At 52.0% G+C, this 22,112-nt stretch overlaps 1 protein-coding gene across 3 annotated transcripts in view; it reads left to right on the top strand.

The window, feature by feature from the left end:
* RRBP1 (ribosome binding protein 1) overlaps positions 1 to 22,112 on the top strand; it is a 65,842-nt gene that overhangs the window by 19,769 nt on the left and 23,961 nt on the right. For 2 of the 3 annotated variants that reach the window (XM_047068343.1, XM_047068341.1), the window contains exons 2-4: positions 4,276 to 6,181; positions 19,043 to 19,191; positions 20,392 to 20,514. In XM_047068343.1, coding sequence (XP_046924299.1) covers positions 4,297 to 6,181; positions 19,043 to 19,191; positions 20,392 to 20,514 — 2,157 coding nt within the window. In that variant the 5' untranslated portion in view covers positions 4,276 to 4,296. The remainder of the gene's footprint in view (positions 1 to 4,275; positions 6,182 to 19,042; positions 19,192 to 20,391; positions 20,515 to 22,112) is intronic. The other variant, XM_047068342.1, reaches the window with a different exon arrangement.

Raw genomic sequence — 22,112 nt, 5'->3', positions numbered from 1 at the left:
AGATAGCTTAACCTCATAAAATGCTTCTGCTACAAACCTACAGTCAACACAGCATCTAACAGAAGTGGAAACTCAGAGAAGAGACCAGTAAGCCCCCCCTCCCACCCTGCTCAACACTGCTTCAGAGTCCCTGTGAGATAAGAGCTTGAGTGGTAGGACATGAGTGGTCACAATATTTTTTACAGTATTTAAACAAATTAGGTGATGGTGGTCCTGATGCAGACATATCTGCTAGGGTCTCTGATTTATTGTCGCTCTGTTTTAGTTTTGTACCTGCCTGGCTGGTCACCTTGTGCCCAGGAAGGGTGTCTGGAAACTAGATCTCTTTGACATCCACCGGGCACATCCCTGCCCCACGCTTCTCTGTGCACCTGCATATGGTCCATGACAGAGCAGATGGTTAGTGATGATATCCAGCCCCAGAAGTGCTGTTGAGGGTATCTTCACAAAACCTACCCAAGTCTCAATTGCCAAATTGGCTTGAACTGGCCAAATTGGACTGCGTTGGTTGGGCCACACGAGCTGGTAAATGTATTCCATGTCTAAAGAATTCAGGGCCTCCACAGACTTTTGTTCCCTGAATCCTTACCCCCTAGGAACAGAAGAAAAGCCATTCTTTCCAGACCCTTACTGATTTTAGAGAGACAGCAGGGGAGGAGCAGAGAGAGAGAGGGATGAAGGATCCAAAGTGGGCTCTTAGCTGATGGCGGAGAGCCCGATATAGGGCTTGAATTCACGAACCGTGAGATCATGACCTGAGCCAAAGTTGAGTCAGACGCTCAACCAGCTAAGTCACTCAGACACCCCTCTGCTCTATGCTTTCAAGTGTACTAGCAATAGTAAGTGAAAGCACATATTTCACAGAAGTTTCTGGAATTGACAGAACACAGGTCCTTTGTGGTCAGTCCATACAAGATGTGGGTGGTCACACATCTGGCCTCATTCTTTGACCTCCTGGGCCTGGCCCAGTGGGAAAACCCAGGGGACATTCCTACTGGGAGTCCTTTTAGGACAGTGGGGATTTCAGAAGCGAAGCACCCAGAATGCTGGTCCCAAGAGCACAGTTGGAAGGCATCGCTGGCGTTATCACCCCGGTGAGTGTGGGATCTCCCCACGACGTTTCTGCTGAGCAGCGGGCTGGCTTGGCTTTCGCTGAGATTTCTTTGCCATTTGTGGCAATACGGCCTGAGCCGTAAATGTTTCAGTGTATTACTTCTCGAGACTAGGGCTTTTCATTTTCCTGTGAAAGATTTCTTTTAAAGAAATTCTAACTCAGGAATTAGTGGTGGGGATGTAATTCCTTTTTAGAGCAACCCGTTCTGCACAACTTGGAAGACACACTTGTGCTCCTCTCAAACATGCGTTTGTGTGTGCTGCGGAGGAAAAATATTCTCCCGAGCTAGCTTTTTCTCAAGTCTGCGCTCCTAACAGAGGGTATATTTTTGTATCCTGTATTTGCCTAGCTTGAGTAAGATTCAAGGCACATTTTTCAACCTTGGCTTTTCTGCCTACACCGCAAGGCCGCACCGATCCCACAGTGCTCAGCGGGGAACAGACCCGGCTTTGTGGGAGCCTGGTGACTGTGTCGGCGTGGTGACCCTGCAGCAGCTCCACGGAAGACTGCCCTTTGAGTGCACAGTTGTTGAGAAGCCACTGGGACTTATGGAGTGACCCAGACCAGGGTGACCCAGGCCCCTGGTCTCACACTGCCTCTGAAGAAGTGGGGTACGGGGGAGGGAAGGGAGTGTTTCAGAGGATTTTTGTCATCTGAATAGATTAAATACATTTGATTACAATGTGATCTTTGTACCTGAATGTGTCCATGTCGGCGAAGTTTTGAGAGCTCCTTGTGAGGACCTAGAGTTTTGGTTGGTCGATGCCCACCAAGAAATGGAAGTTGATGGTAGAACGTTCCAGGCCTTCGTGTCCCTGCCCTCCCACCCACTGGATTCCTTCCGGGACTGAACAGGGTGCAGTGTCACACCTCGCTTGTGAGTGTGTTCCTGGAAAGGCTAATTTGGGACAGCCTCTCTTGAGGGTGCCTGGCTGTGGCTCACGCCGTCCAGAACCCACGGCCAGAGGTCAGAATCCACTTGCCCAGGATTTGAAAGCTCCATGAGCCCACCTCAGAGTTGGCTTGCGGCGGTCACAGCTGCAATAAAGGTGACAGTCTGGGAGAAGTAAATGTCATAGCCTGCAGCTGGTGTAGTCACCGCGGGGGGAGCACATGCTGTGGAGTTTTTGTCATGAGTACCTTAAATCCTTTTCCTGCAGAGAGCTTATTTAGAAAGCCACAGTGAAATTGTGTGTGTGTTCCGTGATGAGTGATTTTTTTTTTTCCTCAAACCTAATGCTGAGGCATTTAGAACAATCTCTTCTTAGTCTCTTCTTTAAAATGCCCTAATGTTAGAACACTTGGGTGGCTCAGTCGGTGAAGCGTCCAACTTTGGCTCAGGTCATGATCTCATGGTTCATGGGTTTGAGCCCTGCGTCGGGCTCTATGCTGACAGCTCAGAGCCTGGAGTCTGCTTCAGATTCTGTGTCTCCCTCCCTCTCTCTTACACAATTCTCACACTCTCTTTCTTTTTCTCTCTCAAAAATAAACATTAAAAAATAAAAAATAAAATAAAATGCCCTAATGTCAAAATTTGGATTTCATGATTGTTAAGAAATCCCCACCCTCTTGCCCTCCCCTGCTCCCAGTGGAGGACAGATCTCTACTTCTGAGCCCTTGGCAAGCCTGGACCCAGCCTACCCCAGGGTCTAGAGATTTGGGAGGCAGTGGTCATGCCAGGGAGGGGGGCTTGTTGACCTCTCCCCTTCTGTTCCCTCCTTCCTCTTGTCCCACCTTCCCCGACTCACCTTTTTTTGGTCAAGTTTATTTATTTTTGAGAGGTGGGGGAGGGGCAGAGAGAGAGAGAGAGAGAGAGAGAGAGAGAGAGAGAGAGAGAGAATCCCAAGCAGGCTCCATGCTGTCAGCTCAGAGCCTGACATGGGGCTCGATCTCACGAAGCATGAGATCATGACCTGAGCTGAGATCAAGAGGAGGACACCTAACTGACTGAGCCACCCAGGGCCCCTTACCTGCCTTCTTATACTTGTGTTCTGTTCACGAATTCCATCGCTGCTCCTCTTAAGGGGGGCTAGGATCTGTGCAGGGGACTGGGAATGTGATAGTCACATCAAAATTAGCTGATAAAAGTTGACCACACCCAAATAAGTAACTCTCTTGGGGTTCCTCACTGAAGTCAGACCCAGCCTGGGCTGGCAGCCCAGAAGTCGTGGACTCTGGTCCAGGGGCAGCGAAAAGAAGTGGCTCATCCTCTTGGTTTGTTTGGAGTGTCATCAGGCAAAAGGCTCCCTCCCTGGGGTGAGGATTGGGTCTGGTGACACCATTTACCCCCACTGTTTGCAGCCTGTGGCTGTGAAATTCCAAACATGAGGTCTCTTCTTTGGTGGGCTTTCCAGGACTTCCTGTTTCCTGTTGTGCACATTGCAGCTTCAGCAACTCTTTAGGAGCTTATCCTGAAGGCCATTTTTTCCTCAACAATTTCTTGATCACTTTTCAGGATTGTGAAGGTTTTTTGTCTCTGACGCTCGGTCGTTGTGTCTGTCAGCACTGGGGAAGAGGGAAAGGAAGGCAGCAAAGTAGAGCTAGAGGGCCAGGGGCTGCTGGCTAGAACGCATGCAGCCGAAAGCCTGCAGAAGTACTTGATTTGGTTCACATGGTATTTTTTTAAATCAGTCGATTTCATTTTGAGGAGAAAAAAAAAAAAGATTTCTGGCCTCGTGTGAAAAAGCAGATCTCTCAACACAGCACTCAACATTTCTACAATAATTAACAATGGCTGGGTGACACTGTCCCCCTAGTTTACTGGGGCATTCATGCCCCAGTCCTCACCACTCCCCATGGTCTCACACCTCGCCCGTGCTCATGCTGATGTGCATCTTTGACCCCCACGGTGGAGAATCTCTTGAGTTGTGATTGTGGCTTCTGAGTCTCCAGGGTATTATGTGTCCACACCTGTACTCTGCCATTTCTCTGCCACTTCCTATCCTAGCACTAATAGGGGCTGCTCATATCTTGCATAAAAACTCACTCCTGAAGAGGGGCAGGAAGGAATGGATGACATCAGAGATTGTCTGGATTTGTTTCTTTGACTTTATCAGTCTGAAGGATTAGCAAAACCTTAAGTTTGGGGGCAGGGGTGAGGATGGAAACTGTCAAATGCCTCTGTTTCTACAAAAAGTAACCTACATGTATGTATTTGGCAGGTGAAAGGAAAACAAGCCAGGATGGATATTTACGACACTCAGACCTTGGGGGTTGTGGTCTTTGGTGGATTCATGGTCGTTTCTGCCATCGGCATCTTCCTGGTGTCCACCTTCTCCATGAAGGAAACGTCATATGAAGAAGCCCTAGCCAACCAGCGCAAGGAGATGGCGAAAACGCACCACCAGAAAGTGGAGAAGAAAAAGAAGGAGAAAACAGTGGAGAAGAAAGGAAAGACCAAGAAAAAGGAAGAGAAACCCAATGGGAAGATACCTGACCATGAGCCAGCCCCCAACGTGACCATCCTTCTCAAAGATCCTGTGCGGGCACCTGCAGTGGCCGTGGCTCCAACCCCAGTCCAGCCCCCCGTGGTCATTGCCCCTGTAGCCCCAGTACCAGCTGTGCCCCAAGAGAAGCTGGCCTCCTCCCCTAAGGACAAAAAGAAAAAGGAGAAAAAAGTGGCAAAGGTGGAACCAGCAGTTAGTTCTGTAGTGAATTCTATCCAAGTTCTTACCTCCAAGGCTGCCATCTTGGAAACTGCTCCCAAAGAGGTGCCTATGGTGGTTGTGCCCCCAGTGGGTGCCAAGGCCAGTACCCCAGCCACTGGCACTACACAAGGCAAAAAGGCAGAGGGAGCCCAGAACCAGAACAAAAAGGCAGAGGGAGTCCAGAACCAAAACAAAAAGGCAGAGGGAACCCCCAACCAGGGCAAAAAAGCAGAGGGGGCTCCCAACCAGGGCAAAAAGGCAGAGGGAGCCCAGAATCAGGGCAAAAAGGTAGAAGTGGTCCCGAACCAGGGCAAAAAGGCAGAAGGGGCCCAGAATCAGGGCAAAAAGGCAGAAGGGACCCAGAATCAGGGCAAAAAGGCAGAAGGGGCCCAGAATCAGAGCAAAAAGGCAGAAGGGGCCCAGAATCAGAGTAAAAAGGGAGAAGGAACCCCAAACCAAGGCAAAAAGACAGAAGCGGTCCCCAACCAGGGCAAAAAGACAGACGGGGCCCCCAACCAGGGCAAAAAGGCAGAGGGAGCTTCCAACCAGGGCAAAAAAGTAGAAGGGACCCATAATCAGGGCAAAAAGGCAGAGGGGGCACAGAATCAGGGCAAAAAAGCAGAGGGGGCCTCAAACCAGGGTAAAAAAGAGGAGGGGACCCCAAACCAGAGTAAAAAGGCAGACGGGAGTCCCAATCAGGGGAAAAAGTTGGAAGTGGTTCAGAACCAGAGCAAAAAGTTAGAGGGGACCCCCAACCAGGGCAAAAAGGCAGAGGGGGCCCAGAACCAGGGCAAAAAGGTGGAGGGAGCCCCCAACCAGGGCAAAAAGGCAGAGGGGGCCCAGAACCAGGGCAAAAAGGTGGAGGGAGCCCCCAACCAGGGCAAAAAGGAGGGAACCCCAAACCAGGGTAAAAAGGCTGAGGGTGCCCCCAACCAGGGCAAAAAGACAGAGGGGACCCCCAACCAGGGCAAAAAGACAGAGGGGGCTCCCAACCAGGGCAAAAAGGCAGAGGGGGCTCCCAACCAGGGCAAGAAGGCCGAGGGGGCCCAGAATCAGGGCAAAAAGGCTGAGGGGGCCCAGAATCAGGGCAAAAAGGCAGAGGGGGCCCAGAATCAGGGTAAAAAGGCAGATTCAGTTGCTAGTCAGGGCACAAAGGCAGAGGCTGTTGCAAGCCAGGGGAAAAAAGCAGAGGGGGCCCCCAATCAAGGCAAAAAGGCAGAGGGAACCCCGACCCAGGGCAAAAAGTCAGAAGGGTCCCCCAACCAGGGCAAAAAGGCGGATACATCTGCCAATCAGGGTAAAAGGACAGAGTCAGCTCCTATCCAAGGCAAAAATGCAGATATGGTCCAGAGCCAAGAGGCACCAAAGCAAGAGGCTCCTGCAAAGAAGAAGTCTGGTTCAAAGAAAAAAGGTGAGCCTGGTAAGTAGTTCTGATTTCTCTGTGAACTGGAAGGGAAAAGTGATCTTTTAGTAGCTTATGGATTCCCTTTGGGGGAGCCATATGTATCAGTTAGCTGTTGCTACAACAAAGCTGTGTAACAAACATCCCATAATTCAGTGACTTACACCAGCAGTCATTTATTCTTTTTCGTGCTTCTGTTGAATTGGCTGAAAGTAGACTGATCTGGGTTGTCTCAGCTGAGTGGCTCTGCTTCACGCTGCAGTTTAACTACGTTCGGCCCCTTGCTGTAGATTGACCATAGGTCTGTTCCATATGTGTTCATTCTGGGGCCCAGGCTGAGGCTTCAGGGATTCTGGAGGGTAGAGGTCCTTCTCCTGGTTACAGTAGAGCTATAAAAGGGCACATGTCAAACCAGCATCCTATTGGCCAGAGCAAGTCATGTGACTGAGCCAGAGTCAAGGGGTAGGAAGTGCACTGTCTCCAGTGGGAGGGACTGCCAAGTGATGTTGTAAGAGGTGTGAGTATGTGAGTACAAGGAGTGGTGAGGAATTAGGAATAGTAATTCCATCCATCACACAATCTGAAACACTTCTGTGTCTTGGCAAATCTTTCTTAGATGTCTGAGTATGTTCTGCCAGGCTGTTTGTTGCTTACCTCACCTGGTACTCGTTTCTGTATGTTTGTTGAATGACTAATGGCAGGATGTTCTTAAGGTTAACAATGGCATCCACCCCCATCCCCAGTTTTTCCTCTTCCCAACTCCCTATCCCAGTTACTTAGTGGACCATTTTATATATATACAATATAGAACGGTAATTTTCTGTTATGTTTTTAGTGTGCATTATAGAAATTGGGCCAGTGAGTTCCTGTTTCCTGTTCATCACTCATTTGATATGGCAGTCTTCGGTTTTCTTTTCTTTCTTTCTTCCTTTTTTTTTTTTTTTTAATATCTTTGACTAGCCATTAGTTGATTTGGATAATTAATTGCATTTGTCTTACCGAGGTATCTTAGGGGGTCTGAGATGTTTGGGCCTTGTGCTGGATATGTTCTTAGCTGGGTTTCCCTTTCTTGCCTCTTTGTGGAGATGCATTACCTTTTCTCAGGTTTCCTCCTCCCCCACCTTTTGGGGGGGCATTTGTTCAGGCAGCACCCAGTTCCTTATGAGGGGACCTGTGCTGTGTGAGCAGCTTCAGGCTCCTGCTGAGCGTCAAAGATGAGCCCACCTGGCCCCCACAAGTGAGGCCAGCCTCTCAAAGCCCTCTGAAAATCCAAATGTTCAGCCTCCGTCTGCCTCCGCAGGCCGGAGGAAAGGCTTGCTGCCTTGTCTTTAAGTTGATGTTCCACTTGACCCAGGGACAGGGTATTTGAGACATGAGGACAGGGATGGAACTGAGAAGTGGCCTGTTTTCTGTAAAGCATCAGGTGTGTTCAGAATAGAGCTTCCTCTGTCCCGTGACCTATGTCCTGTGGCCATTGTTACCATGTTTGGCTTTAGGCATCTGAAACAGGGCACTAAATAGAAATGTGGTACTTTAGGAAGGAAGGCAAGTGGTACTAATAAGCCAGAAATAGAGAACCTTGTTAGGAGGAAGACCTAACTTTCTGACCTGTATGAACCCACACAGCACCTTACTGGCCTAAGAGAAAATTTGAACAGAGAAAAGAAATTCCAGAGGTTAAATATTATGGATAAAATGACAGTTATTACTAAAATTATTCTAGCCAAAATTTCAATGGGATTCCCCTGCCGACTCCCGCCTTTAACTTGACAAAACTATTCTGAAAGTCCCATCTGGAGGGGAAAATAGGTTGGAATATTGGATAGATTTTTTTAAGCGGCTTTTGGGAAGCCAGTTGTGTCTGATGTGTGAACATATTCCCAGGCCATTGTAATTACAGGTTAGGGTGCTGGCCCAAGGACAGACAGGTCAGAGAATAAAATGGTCCTGAAGCAGACTGTCATGTCTGAGAACTTCAGTGAGGGGAGGCAGCCTCATTTCAGTGGGAAGAAGAAATGTTCTGATCTTGGGCAACATGTTCAAGATTTGGAAGAGTCTGCTTATGGATCCCTCTAAACATGTAAGGTCTGGATAAATTAGATTTAATTGAAAAAAAATCAAACCCCAGAAAATATCAAAGACAGCCAAAATTAATATTAATCAGCCCAGATATCGGGAGGCCTGACGCCACTCCAAAGTTGCAATGAGAAAATCACAAAGGCCAGTATGGGGCACTGGGCCACAAAAGCAACCACACAGGATCATCAGACCCAGAATGAAAACCCAGCCACACAGGGTATTATGTGCAGCTGAGAGGACACCTGAAAGGCGAATTTCTTTATTCTTCAGGGGGTTTGAGAGCCTAGAGACATGGGGAAAACACTGTCTTGTAATTTGTCATTTTCCTGAATGTAATTTGTCATGTGATCTCCACCTGCTGTGGTTGGGGTGTAAAGCCATCTTGAAGCCCCACCCCCACCCCCAGGGTAGATGCAGGCCACTCCCTGCACCAACACCAGGAAGATCCTGAAATAATCTGTGTGTTCAGAAGTAGTGGGGATATGCCCAAGTGCATTGCTTCTCCAACTTTCTATGCAGTTGGATCCCCTGGGGGACTTGTTAAGGTAAAGAGTCGGACTCACAGTTCTGGGTAGAGCCTGAGACTCTGCATTTCTAACCAGCTCCTAGGAGATGCTGATGCTGTTGTTTCCAGGACCACACTTGGTGGGGGGGTGGGGGGTGGGGAGCAGGTAGTAAGGACCCCTGAGTCACTGCCTGGATGGCACAGGGCAAGGTGGGTGTCTCCATGATGCCTGGCTTCTGGCAGCTTTGCAGTTCTTGTCTGTCTGTAAAGGACTCTGGACCTGAGGGTAGAGTAAGTGAAGTGTGTGCTTTGGGTGTTTGGGTGTTTGGCGCTCCCAAATATAGACATGCGGTTTGGGGCTTGCTCTGAAGACGACTCCCAAGTCAGATGTCAGTGACGAGCCATCAAGGCCCTTCTCCACTCTGAGAGCCTTCAGTCATTTGCAGCCATATTCCCACTGTCCAGAATGCTGATTTCTTTCCATGTTTTCATTTAGCCACCACCTGTGTCTATGGACGGCACGGATTTTCCAAATGGAGTATGATAGAATAGGGCTCACTCACTCTTCCGTTGTGATGATATCTCATACATGTTTAGCATTCTAGAACTGATCTGACTCACATTGAGCATCCATGGCGGTGATCTTGTGGCCATGACCGTGTTGCTGAATGGGAAGCAGGCCACATTCCTCTCATGCAGTCATACTGTATGTCCCGTGTTCCTTCCTTTGCTCGAGATGCTGCAGTCAGCCCCGGCTGCCTGCTTTTGACCTCCTTGCCCGCTAGCTGGGGTGGAGGTTCTGTATTTCTGTCCAGGGCCTGCCCACCGCCAGCTTCTCCATGGCCCTGTGCACTCAACTCAAGAGCACAGCTCGGGCTGGGCTGGGTGGCCCCAGGCATCTAGAAACTCGGGGGCGTGGAGATGTGAGCGGCCTCAGCTAGGGGAGATGCCTGGAGAGTAGGTGTGGAGCAGGCCAGGAAAGGAGTTCCTTCTCCAAATAGAGGAGACCTGAACTTGGGTCAGGGAGGGCTCTAGGGCCGTGAAGTTTTAACCGTGGGCACCAGAGAGCTAGAAGTCTAGGGCTGGTCACATGGGGGCTATCTCAGGTAGCATTCAGAATGATCAAAAGTCAGTCAAATGACTGGTTCAGTTGCGCTCACCACATTCCAAGTGCTCAACAGTGCCCTGTGGCCAGTGGCTGCCTTTGCTGGACAGTGCAGGGAAGAGCGTCTCCATCAGTGCAGTCAGTTAGGACAGTGCTGTTCTAGACCAGAGCCACCAGGAGGAGGCCAGGCAGCCTGTAAAAATGAGCATGTCTTTGCAGCATCGTGTTGGCACCACGCAGCTCACCCAGTGCCTTGTTCTGTCTGCCTGCGTCCTGAGTGGGGTGGGGGTGAGCTCCCCGTCGTCCTCCGTATCCCAGTGCTATGTGACAAGTGAAATCGTGGAGCCTGTGGCTGGCCCATGACGCACGACAGATCAGCAGAACCTGCCCCGGAGCTGGGGGGCACCACAGACAGGGTTGTGTCCTCAATTGTCACCAGGTGGGCCCAGCAGGGTCCTTGCTGACAGACACCCCAGAGAGAGACCAGGCAGGTGTGGAGGCGGGCACAGGACACGCTTCTGCAGGCCCCAGTTGGAACTCTTCCAGGACTTCTGATCTGTTTCTCCTACAAGAGCAAATCAGGGCCGTGTGGCAGGTTTTTACCACTTGTCCGTGGCTGGATCTGACAGTGAACACCTGCCTTCCTAATCCACGCTTTTAAAATTTATTAGCGTATAAATGTGTGCTTCCAGCAAACAAAGTACAAACAGCATAGAAGCATGGAAGGTGAAAACCGAAAGTCTTTCCACTCCCTCCCTTTCATGGGGGAGCCTGGGAGCCATTCCGCTCATTGCTTTGGCACACACAGTTGCGGCCTGCGGTGCGCACAGCCTTGGAGCTTGCTTGCTTTGTGTACCAGGGTACCAGTGACATCTTTCTGTATTGTACCTACAGGGCTGCTGCTGCTGTATCCTGTCCCATAGCATGAATGTATCGTTTACTTATTTAAATGGCATTAACCAGCATGCAGCTTTTTTGCTGCTAAAATTAATGCCACAGTGATGTATGTATATTGTAGTGTATCTCTGCAAAGTAACTATGTCGATACGCAGTTGCTAAGTGAAAAGACGGGTCCATTTTCAATTTAGGAGCACAGTGCTGCATCGCTCCCCAAAGACACTTCACGATTTACAATTCGCTCAGAGTGCTGAGAGGCCCACATGAGCGTTTTCCAGCACCTTCCACCTGACTTGACTCTTCACGTGGTGCTGTCGAGATGGTGACCACTTGAGGGGAGCGTTATAAACCCAAGTGTGGAATAAGGAGAAGACACTTACTTATGAAACAAAAGGCGCAGATTCTTTTATTGTTGTTTGCAGAAGAGGGAACTCGGGGAGCCACAGAGAAGTGGAAATTTCCCCAGAACTAAAGCTTCTAGGTGCGTGCAGCCTGGTTGCAGACCTCCGCTGGTTCGCTCTCGGAGAGTCCCTCAGGACTCGTGCATGGTGTTTATCAGGAATGCTGCGTCCCTCTTACAGGAAGTGTGTTGTGTACATGGTGGGGGTTTCTTGAAAATCTGTTTTTGCCCTCGGAGTCGGTCTTTGCTGGCATATCTCGGCTGGGAGTGTGAAGTTACACTTTTAGGACAGCTCTTTTTGTCCCAGTGCCTAGAGGTGAGTCCAGATTAGTACGGCGTGGGCTGGCCCCAGAGGAACCAAGGACCGACGGGGAGCGCGAGATGCCCGTTTGCACACGCTCCAGAACGTCGTGCTTCCGCTGGAACTTGGTGGGTGCACTGCTGTCGCTGAGTGTGGCTCTTCCCCTCTTGCGCTGCCTTCACACCGGACACCCTTCCCTGTCTGCGGGCCTGTTAGCCCTGAGGCCAGAAGACCGTCATCGTGTCAGGGCCCGGGGGAACCCCGCCAACCTGCAGGAGATGGAAAACGCTCTCAGACACCCCACGATGACCTTGTCACACACACACGAGTCTGTGTGGGAGAAGGGCCTTCTTGGGGTACCCGACTGTGGGTAAATTTTAATACCTTTCCTTCGCCCTTATTTTCCGGTTTTTTGGTAACCTGCATTTTTTTTTTTTTTCATTTAAGTTTTAGTTAACAGACAGTGTAATATTGGTTTCAGGAGTAGAATTCAGTGATTCATCACTTGCATACGACACCCAGCGCTCATCCTAACAAGTGCCCTCCTTAGTATCCCCCACCCATCTAGCCCATCTCACACATACCTGCCTCCCTCCATCATCCCATAGTTTGTTCTGTATCATCAAGAGTCTCTTATGGTTTGTTTCCCTCTCTTCTCTCCCCGCCCCCTTCCTATATGTTCATCAGTTTTGTTTCTTAAATTCCACATATGAGTGAAATCATACGGTAATTGTCTTTCTCTGATTGACCTATTTTGCTTAGCACAATACACTCTAGCTCCATCCACATCATTGCAAATGGCAAGCTTTCATTCTTTTTGATGGCTGAGTAATGTTCCATTGTATATATACACCACATCCTCTATATCCATTCATCAGTCAGTGGATATTTGGGGTCTCTCCATAGTTTGGCTGTTGTTGATGATACTGCTATAAACAGTGGGGGGTGCGTGTACCCTTCGAATCAGTATTTTTGTATCTGTTGGGTAAATACGTTTTCTTTTTTAAATGGAAAAGAGAAAAAAAAAGCTCTATTATTTGTCTGCGAGTCAAATAAGCAGGCACTCATTGTACGGAGTGGGGCTCCAAACCTTTCGGGCTTTGTGAGGCAGCCCAGCCCTGACCATGGGTCTTCTGAGCAGCAGAAGGGGGTCCCTGCTCCTTCAGGGGGGTCAGGTTGAGGAAGGAAAGTGGCGAGTTCTTTTCAACCTTGTCCCAGCCTTTGGGTACCCAGTCTATGATCACAAACTGAGCTAAGATGGAAAGTTAGTGGCTCCCCACATCTGTGAACCTTGAAGTGTCCTGGGGGAGCTGCTCAGCTCCATATTGTGCAAGGCCTCCCTGGCCCCTCCCTTCTGTGCCAGAGCAGATGGAAATGCACAAATAGGATCATGCTCTGTACCCTTCTGGGGCAGGAGTCACCAGAGGTCAGGGGATATAGGGAAGGATCTTCAGGAAAACTGCTAAAGGCGTCTGTACCTTAGCATGTGACTTAATCTAATCTTAAGGCATGCGACTTGATAATAGCATCACCCCTTCCTTCCTACTATCCCATCCCCACCCCCACCCCCCACGGTGTCCTTCTTCACTGTGTGCTTGCTGGGTCGCCCCTAGGATTGTGACACTATCGTTCTCAACTAGATGTTTGTGAGATGTGTGGTTTACGAAGCTCCTTTCCATGCATTTCTCCTGAAGGTCTGTAACGTGGATTGGTATGTTTACCTGTTTTTGCAAAAGCAGAAGCCACAGCTCACCTCTTGTTTTGAGACTTCCCAGAAGTCACGTGGCCAGTGGACGGTCAGGGATCTCAGCCTCCTGCCTTGGGCCCTCTGTCTCTGTGGGTCCCTCAGGCCAAGTGCAGCCCACCTCAGTGTCTACTCTACAGCTGTCTTAGGGCTGAGGTACATGCAGATGTGTCTTGAGATTAGGTTTCATACTTTTTTTCTTTCAAACTTAGTTTTTCAGGGTCTGAAGCTCTGAAATCTCTGTAGGACTTTTGAGCCTTCATAGCCTTCATTCCCTTTCTCTGTAAGTTCTTCAAGCCCAACTTTTCTTTCTCTCTCTTTTTTTAATGTTTATTTATTTTTGAGAGAGAGAGAGAGAAATGAGACAATGCAAAAGGGGGAGGGGCAGGGAGAAAATGGGACAGAGGATCTGAAGCAGGCATTGTGCTGACAGCAGTGAACCCGATGCAGGGCTCAAACTCACGAACCGTGAGATCATGACCTGAACCAGAGTTGGATGCTTAACCGACTGAGCCACCCAGGTGCTCCAACTTTGCCTTTTTGCAAGAAGAACAAAAACATGCCCTAGGGAAGGAGCCAAATCAGTCTTGGCGCCTCATGTCTCAGAGAAGCTGCTGGATGACATTGCTTCCAGAACTTTCCATTCAGTCATGTTAAAACATGGCAGTGCTGGGGCTCCAATCGCTGTCCTCAGGCAGCTGTGGTCAAGAAGCCCATAGTTGCACAGATCTTAACCTTTTGTTAACACCTGGGCCTCTGTCCCCCCAGTTCAGCTCCTCGGTGCCCTTGGGCCTGGCCCCTGGCCCTGGGGCTCTTCCCTCATCTGCCCTCCCCCCGCCAGCCTTGTCTCCCAGGTGTCCTGAAATAACATCTCCTCATTGCAGACCTTCCTCCCTGCTGGCATTGCTTCTAGCCCGTAAGATAGAATCCAGATCCTTGGGGCCTGGGAAGACGTGGACTCACTCCAGTCTCACTTCCCTCTGCTCCGAGTGGCAAGGCCCCTCTGAGCCTCGCTGCCTGTCCTTGCCGCTCCCCTTTCCGAAGCCCCGCACAGCCCTCACCGTTTCCTTACCCAGTAGCGCTTGGCCAAAGCATCCCCTGCCACTGCTGCCACGTCACTTCCTTGGCAGCATGCCCTCCCTGGGTTCCCTTCCTGTGGCTCTACTGCATGGTTGCCGGGCGTCCTGTGTCTCCTCTGCCTCTCAGCTGGCAGTTCCAGTTTCTGACTTAACCCTGCCAGCCCCAGTGGTGTGCTGACTGCCGGGTGCACGGTACGAGCACACTCTGTGTCTCTAGAGACCGTTGGGACCTGCCTGCCCCAGGCAGGGCTGCGTCAGGGTACCTGCACCGGCCATTGGAATTGAGCCGCGGTCACCTGATGGGCTGTCCCAGGGCCAAGGTGGCCACCTGCTCCCATTGCTGGGCAGCGGTCAGCACCGACCTGTCGGTTGAGTCCTCTGGAGCCGCGCAGGAGCGGTCCCGAGCTGGACTCTGGAGGGGCTGTGATAGTGCCGGGCCGCGGAACCCCGCGAGTTCCCTAGCACTGAGACCTGGCCGCAGGGGATCCTGGTGGGGATGTAAAGACAAAACTCTCCCGAAAGGACTTTGCGGTCGACAGGGAGAGAGGGACTCCTAAGTGCCTCTTGGCAAGACAAGTTTGATTTTAGGTGACCGCACCCCCCGGCATGGTCACAGAAGGGTGCATGGTTTTGGAATTTGAGGTGTTATACACATTACCCAGTGCCGCATGCTCCCTGGCTGGGGGCTGCGGGAGGCATAGGGCTCCTTGCTTTATCTAACCCTGTTGCCCTTCTTAGCCTCATGAGAGGGTACAGACGGGGGTGCCAGGCAGGAGCCAGAGGGTCCGTGGGCTGTATTGCTCTATCCTCAGGGCTGGCTTCTGGGCACCACCCTTGCACGACTTCTCCGTCCCGCTGGTGGGAGTGGGGGAAAGGGCAGAGCCCCACCTGAGTCCTTCCCGGTGGGCGCTGTCTGTTCAGGGAGGGGTCGGGGCTTGTGACGGTCCTGTGACGGTCCTGTGACTGGGGCTTGCTTGAAGGTGGCCCTGTTGGTTGACTCTGCAGTGCGTTTTGTGCCGGGCATTGTTCCAAACGTGTTGGGATTTAATCTTGGCAGTGAGGCTAGGAAGGAGGAAAGATTGATTATGACCCCTATTTTGCAGATGAGGAAACCGAGGCCAAGGGAGGTGAAGCAACTTGCCCAAGGACGCACAGGCAGGAAGGAGCTGAGCTCGCAGAATTTGAGCCCAGACCGCCTGACTCAGGGGCCTTGTTCTGACCACGGTGCCCAGTGCCCAGGGGCAGAGGTGATCTGCAGGCCACACCTGGCCCACAGATGTGTTTGTTCAGCCCCACAGAGGTTTTATTTATTTCTTTTTTCTTTGAGTTAGCTGTCAGCACTAAAGGTCAGGAGGTGACACATACAAATCTCGTTTCTGGTTCTCCTCGGCAAGTCCACAGCTCTGAGGGTTCTGGAGGTGAAGGAACATGTCCAGAGGCTGCCCCCTGAGCCAGACCTGTGCCATCCTTGCAGGGCCCGGTCCCTGGGGGTGTTTATTGTGTCCCCTGCCGGGCAGGTCTGGATTACTCCAGAGCAGTGAGGCACCGGTTCTATCTCTGTTCTGTCTCTCCGCTCTTTGCTCTCTTGCTGTGACCTTCCTCCAGGCCTCCCTGCTCGTCCATTCCTGGTATTTCAGAACTCACCAAGGTGGGCAAGGCAGAGACTATAGGGGCAGGCTCTCAGGAGCTGGTCTCACTACGATTCACCGCCTCATGGTCTTCGTGACGTCAGTGGTTTAGCAGATTAGATGTTAGTCTTTGACAAATTTAGTGTAGTGCCTTAAGATTTCACAATGCCGGGGATTATTTCCAGTTTTCTAGTCTTTGCTGGAGATGTGTAACATGCCGGCCCAAGTTAGCTCCCGTTAGCACGTGATTTGTGGCCTGGGTGCCCGCCTCCCAGGAACAGGCATCCAAGTGAGCTCAGCGCCACTGGTTTGGTGAGAGGATCTTGAAACCCAGAAGCAAATGCAGTTCACACGGAGGTCCAGAAGTTCTGGTGCCTACTTCCAAGTACTTTTTTCTTTCATTTTTACTTCCCCTGATTTGGGGGACATAAAGATGGCACCATTCTTTAATTTTTTTTTTTTTTTACATTCTCTTTATTTTTGATAGAGAGAGAGCACAAGTAGAGGAGGGGCAGAAAGAGGCAGAGACACAGAATCCGAAGCAGGCTCCAGGCTCCAAGCTGTCAGCACAGAGCCCAACGTGGGACTCGAACTCACAAACTGCGAGATCATGACCTAAGCCAAAGTCGGATGCTCAACCGACTGAGCCATCCAGGCGCCCCAAAGATGGCACCATTCTTACCTAAACGACTTCATGGAAAAGTGTAAAGCTGGGGCTCTCTAAAAATACCTTAAAAGATAGTGTTCATATGAGCATAGAGAAGGCCAGGGAAGTTTGTGTGGGGAGATCGGGCGATAGGCAGGGGAGAGTTAAATTGTGCTGTGTGTAGCTTTGGATTGTTGCACCTGCTCAAGTTTTCATTACTTTGTTCGCTAAAACATCTAATAAAATATGATTAGGTAAGAAAGTTTGAATAAAGGTGTATTAGAATGATACTCTTACAGAACACTCTTGGCAACGTTCTGCAGGCAGAGTGTCCTGGCTATCCAAGAGAGAACACGGTCTGTCAAGACCACTGGGGTGACATCTGTGGGGAAACAGAGCTCCGTAGCAAAGCCTGGCTCCATTATCTAAATGTCTCCCCCTCCCGCCCCCAGCAATGTGGTAGGGACTACGGGGGCCTAGAAGGATGGTCTAGGAGAGGCTTCAAGAGATGCCCGAGCCCCTGCGCAGTCTGAGGCCTCTGCAGGGACAACGGCCGTACTTTTGGGGGGTTGGAGGGTCCCCAGGGCTGGAAAGGAATAGACCAGCCTGTCCAGTAGAAATAGTGTGAGCCACCCGTGTGAGCATATGTGTAATTCAGACTTTCCTAGCAGCTACGTGAAAAAAAAGCAAACAAAAAACAAAGAATTAAATTTTAATGATATATTTTATTTAACCCAATTTTCCCCAAATATTATCATTTCCACATGCAGTCGATACCAGAAAATTATTACAGATATTTTACCAAGTCTTCAAACCGGGGTGTACTTGTACCTGCAGCACAGCTTGGTCCACGCTGGCTGCATTTCAAGTGCCCAGTGGCCACACGTAACTGGTGGCCAGCCTGTTGGGACAGCACAGTAGACATTTCCCAAGTCAGGAAAGGAAAACATCTGTCCATTTGAGCTCCAACTGTGTCTTTGAAATAGTGGACTTCCGTCTTCTGGAAAACCTGCATCTGCCTGCAGGCTGAGGGGGAAGGGCAGGGACCCCGGAAACCAAAATGCTACTGGTGCGGTCTTCTCCTAGTAGTGAACTTGAGAGCGGTCTTTGCTTTGTTTTTGGCTTAGCGGTGCTCAGAGTGGTTTTTCTAAGTTTGCCATCAAGATGATTTTGTGTTATATACATATATCAATGAAAAGAAAGGCTGAAGGGAACACGCACCCCACCCCCACTTCATTTTCATGGCACTCTTGAGCTCTTAGGCCTTGAACGTCACCGTGGTTATTTTTAATCTCCCGAGCCTCACGAGGTAAGAAGTTCTACAATGAAGGTGCTCATAGCAACCAGCTCACCCACATCCCACGTTCCCCTCATTAAGGTATCACGCTAAATGCTTTGACTGGCGATGAAAATATTGTGACTAGCAAGTGAAAATATTGTGACAGGCCAGAGAATTTGGGGTTGCTATGGAAACCTTCCCCGTGCGTTGTCCTCAGTGAGGGGGGCTTAGCTGAAGGTGCTGCCATGGGCCGGCCTGTTTCCCTTTATTTCATTCATTTGGGGCCTGTCGTTCGGCCGCGGGGCAGCTCTGGGCCTCGGCATAAGTCATTCCCCGGGGCATTTCAGGCGGGGTTGCTGCCAGATGGGGCGTCTCAGTTCACCCTTTCCTCCATTCGAGGCCACTCGAGAGCCTGCCTTGAGTGAGTGTGTGTGTGTCAGGGGGCCTCAGGAGCACCACAGAAGTCACAGCACAGGTGGCTGTTGGCACCTGACTCTGTGCCTCCCGGGAAGTCACTCGTGGACTGACAAGTGGGCAGGCCCACTGTGAAAGAACCTAGCCCATCTTCCCCTCCCCTAAAACCTGCCTCGGGCTTCGTGAAGCCAGAAACAGTGTTTGAACCTGGATGTGTGGGAAGAGCCTCCTTTTCCCTGGGGCCACAGAGAAGCAGCCTTAGAGATGCGGGCCTTTGCTTGCCATCCTTCTCCAGTGACTGCAGGGTTGTGGCGGTGGGGTCCATGTTTACAAGGAGCCATGGGGCTTGGTCACCGCAGGCGGGTGAACCCGCCTATGCAGGGCTGTGCAGGGCTGTGCAGGGCTGGAACTGGACCAAGCGGTTTGCTGGAAAAAGGGAAGGAAAAGCACCTTTGGGGAAGGTATGCCTTGCTTAATTCTGCTCATTTTGATGATAAAAAGGGGGGCAGTGAGGATGTCTCCCCCAGCCTAGGAAAACAGCCTTTCTTTTACTTAGGGACCTTCCCCCTCTGCTCTCTTCGGGCAGTTGGGACGACTGTGCAGGGACCTGAAGTCTGGGCCGTTTCTCAGCACTCTGAAAGAGCTCAGGGTACCCAGGTCAGGCTCGCATTCAGCCCGTACAGCCCAAGCAGCTGGACAGAGTCCTCGGTCGGCTGTCTGGCCCCTGCTGCTTTGAGGTGTGACCAGCTTGGTTGCTTGGGGGCGGAGGGTAAGTTCCTGTTCCTTCTCTCTCCCTGCACAGCGCCCCCGGACTCCGACAGCCCTCTCTACCTCCCTTACAAGACTCTGGTCTCCACGGTCGGAAGCATGGTATTCAACGAGGGTGAGGCCCAGCGGCTCATTGAGATCCTGTCCGAGAAGGCTGGAGTCATCCAGGACACCTGGCATAAGGTAGACCCGCCCTCCCTGCTCTCCCCTTAAGTCCTGGGGCCCTTGCCTCCCTTGAGTGACCCCGTTGGGCTGGCCATGTGCACAGAGTTCAGGAAATAGTCTCCACTGGCCTCTCTCAGCGGCACCCCGCCTCCCCTTCCCAGACACAGATTGCATGAATCACCCCGAGTACACTCTGCCTTCTGCCTCAGCCCAGCCACAGCCCAGCCACGGAAACAGGAAGACTGTTACGGGTCAGGGCCGGGCTCTGTGTTGTGTGAGCCGGGGGGGTGAACACAGGCACTGGGGCCCGGCTGGCCTGTGGCCAGGGCTCGGGTGCAGAAAAGAAGGTGTAGGGACACGCTGCACAGTGGGGAGCTTGGAAGCCCCTTTCTCTGACATCCCTCCTGCTGTTGGGGGTCAGTCCAGAGGCCGGCACTTGCCCTCTGCTTCTTGTGGCGAATGAGCTGCCCCCAGGAGATGCTGCCTGGCTCGTGTTTGTTCCTCATCCAGAGTCAGAACTCTAGGAATTTTGCTGGAGAATTTTGTGGCACCCTAGTGGTTAGTGATGCTGGGGGGTGTCTTGAGAGCCAGGCCAGTGACTCCTGACCTGAGGCCAGCAGGGCTTACTCCCTTCCTGACTCTCGCCAAGGTGTGGCACGCCCCACAGTCACAGGAAGCTTTGTGCTCAGTGAGCTTGGGGGAGGGAAGGCTGTCTCTTGGTGTGCGAGTGACTGGAGGTCGGGAGGACCTCTCCTCCAAGGAGACGGGCCCAGACTCACCTCAGGCCACTGTCCCCAGAGTACACCTCGCCTCCCGAGGCATCTTGCAGGCCTCACACAGCAGCTAAGGGGTGGGCCCCAAGCCAGAAACAATGACTAATTGCCCTTCAGTGGGGTAGGAAGAGGCCTTGGCCACCATTGGCCCAAGTTCATGGGAAGCACCATGTTCCTAAAACCTACTGCAGAGATGCAAAGCTTTTGGTCCAAACAGCTCCTGTATGCAGTGGGCCTAGAGACCTGGCCGACTGGGTGGCTGAGGCAGGGGTGCCTGTCCGCAGAAGTGCGTGGAGTCGGGCTAGAACCCGCTCACTCAGAAGCCCCATCCCACAGAACCGGGCCCCTGCTCTGGTCGTGGGTCAGGGTCTGACTGCTGGGGTGGGAGGGCACACCAGGTATCTGCACACCCCCTCTGTTAACGCTGCTCTATGGGCACTTCCAGGCCACTCAGAAGGGCGACCCTGTGGCAATTCTGAAACGCCAGCTGGAAGAGAAGGAAAAGCTGCTGGCCACAGAGCAGGAAGATGCAGCTGCCGCCAAGAGCAAACTGAGGGAGCTCAATAAGGTATGGCTGAGCGCACACCCTGTCCTGAGCACCCCCAGCGGTGGCCAGCGCTGTCCCCAGATCGCGGGCTGGCCTTCCTACCTGGACTCCTTGCACGCGCCTGCTGGCTTGGGACTACCTCTCACACCAGGGATTCTGTGGCCACAGGAAGGCCTTCTGCTGTCTGAGAGCCTGACAACCTGGGGCTGGCTTACCTGTCATGGCCCTGGGTAGCTGTGCGGGGTGGCAGCTCCCCTCCATGATGAAGAACACATGCGCATGGACGTTAAGTAGAGGGTTAGGGCCCTCATTCTCTGATGGGGATGGGCCAGAACCTCACCACTGGTCCCACAGTGACAGGCCATCTTTTTAGGGTATTCACCCTGAAAGCGCAAGGGGCCACTCCCGCCAGAACTCGCTGAGCTTTGTCCTTGCCTCTCTCCTGAGGAGTAAGTCCTGGTGCCACGGTCCCACGAGGCCAGTTGCACTCAGTTTGAAAGCTGTCTCTTTCCAGCAGAATTCTGTGGCTTGCTCTTGCCCTCTTGCTGCTTACTTCCCCCTTCTGTCCGGGCAGCGGGCCCAGGGAGATGGCCTGGGACTGGGGATGTCCCATGTGGTCTGGGCCACAGCCCTTCCTCAGGGTACCTCCACCTGCTCATTGGAGAATAGTCAGAAACGAGGCAGCCTGAGTTTCTGACCTCAGCTGGAGAGACACAGCCCTGAGCCAAACAGTGAAGTTCATTTGGTGGAGATGGCAAGAGCAGATGAGCTTTTTGGGTGGTAACTCTTGGTTAATGGTCCACCCAGGAGAAGGACCTTCCCTAGAGCTCAGTAGCCTTCTGCCCGCTGGGCCTCATCACCTCTGTTAAGACTGTCCACGTGCAGCCTTCACGTGAGCCCGTCTTGACTTGTTGGTGAAATGCAGGCTGGCTGGAGCCGCTTGCCCTGCCCCCAGGAGCCGGACACGCAGCCTCTTTCTGCCTCGGCCAGTGGTGTGCCATGGCCGTGAGCATTTGCACCACAGAAAAGGGCCAGCACCGTGAATCAGTGCCCTCCCACCCCCAGGAGCCAGCAGGCCAGCACTGGTCAAATCTGTGGTTTCGGGGAGCCATCCTTCTGTATCTTTTTTCTGGACAAACTGAGAACTCCCTGTGACATTTGTCTGCCTCCAGAATGAAGGTCAGGGGAGAGGAAATGGAGCAAATGTCCCCACGGTTGGTTGGCCTTGTGGTTGTCTGGCTAGTTCCGTGCCTGCCCCCTTGACTTTAGGGTGGGCTGGAGGTGTGAGGAGTGAGGAGGTACAACCTTTGCCAGTCCCAGTGGCCTGTTTCTTCCCCATGCCCAGGGTCTCTGGCTACCGTGGGCAGGGCAACAGGTGCAAGCAGGGAGTGCATCCTGCAGGAGGCCCCTTAATGCGGCCCTCATGCTGGACACTTACTGCTCACCCTAGTGGTGGCCGCTTGACACAGCCCTTGGTGTTCGTTACCCATCTTGCTCCGAGGTGTCCAGCCAGGCCCCCGCTCCTCTGACCGCACCCTCCCTGCACCCTCCTCGGCTCCCAGGTGCTAACACGGTCCTGTGAGGTCCCTCTTTAAGCTCTGCCAGTGGGTCTTAATCTT

This window comes from Lynx rufus, unplaced genomic scaffold, assembly GCF_022079265.1.
Source record: "Lynx rufus isolate CCGP_SWC_20201006 ecotype Redwood Valley unplaced genomic scaffold, mLynRuf1.p SCAF_8, whole genome shotgun sequence".
In the NCBI taxonomy this organism is placed as follows: domain Eukaryota; kingdom Metazoa; phylum Chordata; class Mammalia; order Carnivora; family Felidae; genus Lynx; species Lynx rufus.
This window is presented reverse-complemented; position numbering and strand designations above follow the sequence as displayed.